The 5868-nt window shown below is 55.3% G+C and overlaps 1 protein-coding gene across 1 annotated transcript; it reads right to left on the reverse strand.

The window, feature by feature from the left end:
- Positions 1-647: 647 nt before the first annotated feature.
- Klf4 (Kruppel like factor 4) lies at positions 648-2944 on the reverse strand. The gene is made up of 4 exons (XM_012516099.2): positions 2906-2944; positions 2694-2814; positions 838-2170; positions 648-661 (listed from the first exon to the last, which is right to left on the reverse strand). Exons 1-4 carry the CDS (start codon positions 2908-2910, stop codon positions 648-650), a joined length of 1473 nt encoding a protein of 490 aa, XP_012371553.2. The 5' UTR covers positions 2911-2944.
- Positions 2945-5868: the final 2924 nt, after the last annotated feature.

Raw genomic sequence — 5868 nt, forward strand, 5'->3', positions numbered from 1 at the left:
GTTGAAGTGCCTGCTTAAAGGAGCCAGTCAGTTTCTTTGAGCGCTGGTTCCATTCCCACATACTCAAGGCAACCCAGACCAGCGCTGCTGCAGGTCAATGGGGAGCTACAAAAAAAAAAAAAAAGAAAGAAACCTTCTGCACTTAAAAAAAAAAAAAAATGTGCAGCAGTTTGAGAAGAACTTTGGCTTCCTCATTTGGTACCTTTAGAACCAAGACTCATCGAGCACCATCACGTAGGTGATTAAAACACGTTTTCTGTACCTGAATTTCTTCCTCTTCTAACATACTAGTGGCTTTTAGAAGGCAAAGAGAATACAGGGTGATCTTTATACTTATATTGCATTGAAACAATTCAAGAAAATCTTGGTCCTCCTGCCCTCCCCACACTCAGATCTGATTTATACCCTGATATCCCCAACTTCCAGTCTCTCCCATGGCGTTTTGTAAGTCCGGGCATGGTCAAGTCAGATTTGGAATTGGAATGATAGAAGATCCAGTCCCGGATGGGGATGGAAGCCACTGTGGTTTTCAGATCTAACCCCATCTGTTCTTTGACTTTTGTCCTTTGGGTTTCTCCTTTCTCCTGATGATCCACTTACAGGCTGACTTATTGGGAACCTGACCATGATTGTAGTCCTTGCCAGCTTTACGCCTCCCCTTCTGGGGAGACAGTGTGAAAGGGTTTTGGGGAGAAAAAAAAATACTAAATTCTCTCCTGGCAGTGCGGGTGGTGTCACTCTGAGGTCTTTTTCTTTCTTTTTTTTTTTTTTTGCAGAACCGGGGATTGAACTCAGGTTCTTGCGCTTGCCAAGGAAGCGCTTATTCCACTGAGCCACCTCCCCAGCCCTTCTTTGAGGTTTTAAAGTGCCTCTTCGTGTGTAAGGCGAGGTGGTCCGACCTGGAAAAGGCCCGGCCGCACTTCTGGCACTGCAGGGGGCGGTGCCCCGTGTGCTTGTGGTAGTGCCTGGTCAGTTCATCTGAGCGGGCAAACTTCCACTCACAGCCGTCCCAGTCACAGTGGAACGGTTTCTCACCTGTGTGGGTTCGCAGGTGTGTCTTGAGATGAGAGCTCTTTGTATAGATTCTGCCGCAGTCGGCATAATGGCAAGCGTGGATGGCCTTCCTTTTCCGGGGCCACAACCTTCTTCCCGTCTTTGGCTGGGGATCTTCTGGCAGGCAGGAACCAGGTGGCATGAGTTCTTGGTAGTGAATCGGTGGGACCTGCGGCTGCATTTGGTCGGGCAGAAAGGGTGGGTAGTTGGGTCCCGGATGGGGATGGAAGACAGGAGGAAGCGGCAAGGCAGGGTGACAGTCCCTGGTGCTCAGCAGTTCCTCGGGACCCAGGGTCGGGAGCTGCTGCCCCAGGGAGAAGTCGTGTGCGCTGGGCCAGTGCCCGTGGCTGAGCGGCGGTCCAGCGCCCAAGTGGGCCTCCAGGGGCCGGCCGACGGTGCAGGACGACACCGCCTCCTGCTTGATCTTAGGGCACATGCACGACGGCCCGCCGTTGTAGGGCGCCACCACCACCGGGTGGCTGCCATCCGGGCTGCCTTTGCTAACACTGATGACCGAAGGACTGCCGTACTCGCTTCCCGGGGGGCTCAGCGACGCCTTCAGCACAAACTTGCCCATCAGCCTGCCACCTGGCGGCGGCTGCTGTGGTGGAATGTACGCCGGGTCCGACTCAGGCCCCAGGAGTTCGGCCAAGAAGCCCCCCGAAGGGCTCACGTCGTTGATATCCGCCAGGTTGAAGGGCGCCGCGGGAGGGAGCGCACACTCCGGGCCGTACAGCAGGCCGCCTCCGGTACCGCCCGGAGCCACGCCCGTGTCGCCCCCGGCCCGCATGGGGTAGCTAAAGCTGCAGGTGGAGGGCGCGCTGGCCGGGCCGCTGCTCGACGGGAAGGACGAGGACGAGGCTGCCGCCCAGGAGCAGAAGGTGGCGGCCACGGACTCCTGGTGCGACAATGAGTTGGAGAGAATGAACTCTGGGTCCAGAGGGTCGTTGAACCCCTCCAACTCTCTGCGGGGTAGGTGGGCTGCGTAGCCAGCGCTGCACGCCGCGCCCGCGCTACCGTCCAGGTCCGTGGCCACGGTCGCCGCCGCCAGGTCGTAGGGGCGGCCGGGAAGCCCTGGATTAGGTCGCTCCATGTGAGAGAGCTCCTCCCGCCAGCGCTGTGGGGACAGGGCGAGGGGCAGACAGGCTGTGAGCGTCGGTCCCGATCACCACCCGACGTCCTAACTGGGCCCGGTCGGCGCACCGGCGGCAGACCGCCCCGGGGACGCTGGTGCCAGCGCTGCAGGCTGGACCAACACCGGCCGCAGCCGTCACGGGAACTGGGGCACGAGCTCTCCGCTAAGCCTTCGCCTCTGGCCGCCTACTTGGTGGCCTCTCGGGCCGTCTGGTGCCTCAGGATTTAGCCGCCCTCCAGCCGGTGCGCCGCGAGCGCCCACTCTAGTCGCCAGCGCGCCCGGGACGCGGAAAGACCCTACGTGAGCAGCCCTACGCGAGCAGCTCCACAGCACCCGGGCCACGCGCGCGTTACAGCCGAGGCGGGGTCCCCGAGCCACCTCAAAAAAGCTGCGGACTCGGGGTGACGACCGCCCCTTCCCCGCGTGCGTTGGCCTGCTGAGCTGTGGCTTCCGCCCGTTCCCATCCCACCCGCAGAAACCCAGCCAGGGCTCTTGCGCGACTCACGTTATTCGGGGCACCTGCCGGACGCAGTGTCTTCTTCCTTCCCGCCGGGCAGGACACGAACGTGGAGAAGGACTGGAGCAGCGCGTCGTTGACAGCCATGTCAGACTCGCCAGGTGGCTGCCTGCGGGCCGGGCAGGGCGCCCGGGAGGCGGGAGTCAGGGGCAGCCTGGGCCACCGCCCCGGGACGCCCCGCAGGTCCGCACCTCACTTACCTCATTAATATGGGGCCCAGAAGATCCTCGGGAGCCCGAAGCAGCAGGGATACCCGAAGTCCAGAATTAACGAAGGGGGGGAAAAAAAAACTTAGAAACGAAGTCAAGACCCTCAAACCCAAAAATGCCTAAAGTCCTTCTTTGGATTAAATATAAACTGGCAATATCGCCTTCTTTAAAAAGTTCCTTTGTATACAAAAGTTCTTAGAAAAGTTGTAAACTTACAAAAATAGACAATCAGCAAGGCGAGTAAGCAGTCCGGTGTCCAGGCTGCGCTCTCTTAGACTCCGCTGCTGTCCCGGTGGCTGCGGACGTCTTAGTGGGCGCAGGGGCCGTGGCCCGGAGGTGGGCGGTGGGCAGGCGGGGCGGAGCCGCGAGCTGGGCGGAGGCGCAGAGCGCGGGGTCCCGGGGGCTGCACGGGCCGCGGGGGTCTGGATGGGTGGGGACCGGAGGGGCGGGGCACTAGGCGGCTCCGGGGCAGCCGCCGCCCACCACCGCCTCTGCTCCCCGCGCGCCTGCAGCCGCGCTTGCTCTCTCCAGCTGGGGAACTCTGGTTTAATTTTAGAAAAGCTATATTGCAAAGGGTAGCTGTGTGCTTTGATCTTGCTCTTGGCTACCACCTGCACAGAAATTCAGAGTCCCGGGGCTGGGGAGATGGCTCAGTATAGGCGCTTCCCTGGCAAGCGCAAGGGACTGAGTTCAATCCCCGGTTCCATTCTGCCCCCCCCCCCAAAAAAAAAGCGCTTCCCTAGAAATTCAGAGTCTCTCTGGGTCTGAGAGCTGGTTCCACCACCACCACTTGAGATTCCTTTCCTTGTCTGCACCTCAGTGTCTTCCTCATTGTAACATTCGCCTCATAGAGATAATATGTGCACATCAAGGACCCCAACATTACAGTGTACACTTAGCCACCACTGACACTGACTGCAGTTATTGCTTAACACTAGCGCTGGAAGAGGGGCTGGGGACAGCTCCTGGGCCCTTTTCAGAAAACCAGCTTCTACATCTGTCAGGGACCCATTCTGGCTTTTTTTTTTTTTTTGGTGGAACTAGGGATTGAACTCAGACCCTTGCGCTTGAGGGAAGTGCTTATTCTACTGAACCATGTCCCCGGCCCCCCTCTGCCTACTTTCTTTCACGTTTGTGTAAGGGATCTGAGATGCTCAAATCCCAAATTCGATGATTTTAGAACACAGAGTTGGGGACCAGGAGTTGTAAATGGACATAGTATGTTCTAGGCCCTCCTTACCCTGCCTGCCTTGTGGGCTGGTTTTGGAATGCAGCACCTAAGTGTGGGGACAGATCTTGGCTCCTTCTCTGTATGATGCTCAACTTGCCCTTACTACCACTGCTTCTACAGTCTCAAGAAAAGCACCCAGACTGCTTCCTCACACCGGCTAATAGTGGCTGCCTTGGAGGCCCTTCTCTCTGCCCACCCTGAGGCACACACCTACCAGTCCTTAGTATGCATTACTAAATTTGTCTTATTTCACTCTTCTCCGTACCCCTCATACAGGCAATTGGGGGTCTTGGCCAAGTCCCTGATTGCACAGCATGCAATATTTGGGCAGGGCTAAGATTTAAAGACAAAAAAAGAAAAAGCACTATTTTCAGAGAGATACCATGGTATTCAATGGGTGAAAAGTCATGTGTTCACTTTCAGGACGACTGAGGGGCTCTAGAACTTCACTTGTACAGGAGCTGAGTGTCACTGTCTTTCACGTTCCTTCCAGCTTCCAGGTAACTACTGCCATATGTATCACCAAAATTCTATCAGCAACAGTAAATGTGTAACACTTTAATGATCCAGTTACATAAAAGTCCTCAACTGCTACAACTGCAACTCACTTTGTTCCCTGAGCTGTAAAAACATAAGCCACCTGTACTTGTTCCCTAAGCTGTCCACACCTGCACCTGAAGAGTCCTGCTCAGTGCCCCTGGCACCCCAGGTGCCTTGACTGGATTCCCCTCTGACAACCACACTGCGGTTTCCATAACAAGCTCCTTTCCAAGTAGCTCTGTACCTCCAGGCCCCAGCTTGGTCCCCAGTGGCCGCAGCTGAAACTGTCTGTGGGTGGTTTCTCCTGGCCTTGCCTGGTCTCCAGAAGGCTTGGCCTTAACCCTGTAGGGCTCGGGCCCTGTTGACAGTTTCCTACGATACTGATCCACCAGACGCCCACTATACTTCAGCATGCCTGATAACTCAACAGGTCTGGAATAGCCAGCCAATGGGAAAAGGTGACAGTAACAGACTTCCGAGGGGCAGAGAGGCTGCAGCTTCCCACAGTACTTGCCTATACTCCACCTGCCCACAAGTGAAAGAGTGAAAAATCAGAATGTGTACAGCTGTTTCCCTTAATATTCTTTCTACAGCACACAATATAACAGCTCTGAAATACTTGGCAAGGATCTTACTGATTCTTTCTAGACAGTAAAGCGACAGGATAGAACAGAACCTCTATTGGATATCTCTATGAAACGATATTCCAGGCATTTAGTGCTCACTGTACTAAATGGAAATATGTCCTATACTTCTTTAGCTTTTTAAAAAATCTTATTTATTTGGTACAGGGCCTGCTGGTTAGCTCAGTTGTTTAAAAGCCTGCTTATGCAAATGCAGTCAGAAACAGGATACCATGGTTCAATCCCCACCTCCACCTGCATTACCAGACCTGCCCTTAAGGCAACCTGAATCAGCCAAAAAAAAAAAAAAAAAAAAAAAAAAAAATCAATTTAGTATAGGATCTAGCTACATGGCACAGACTCAGGGATCCTCCTGTCTTAGCCTACCCAGTGCTGGGATTACAGGTATGCACTACCATGCCTGGTTTTGGTGGCTGGCACAGTGTGCCTGGGGTTCCAGGGCCGGCACGGCATGCGGTACTGGGGATCCAACCCAGATCCTTGCACTTGCCAAGCAGGTGCTTAGACCGCTGAGCTATCTCCCCAGCCCTCTTTAGTGT

Source organism: Octodon degus, unplaced genomic scaffold (genome assembly GCF_000260255.1).
Source record: "Octodon degus isolate 3935 unplaced genomic scaffold, OctDeg1.0 scaffold00092, whole genome shotgun sequence".
Classification (NCBI taxonomy): Eukaryota; Metazoa; Chordata; class Mammalia; order Rodentia; family Octodontidae; genus Octodon; species Octodon degus.

Coding starts and splice junctions, on each gene's coding strand:
- Klf4 (XM_012516099.2), bottom strand. Junction 2,171..2,693: donor CGGCAGGTGCCCCGAATAAC/GTGAGTCGCGCA, acceptor CTGTCCCCACAG/CGCTGGCGGGAGGAGCTCTC.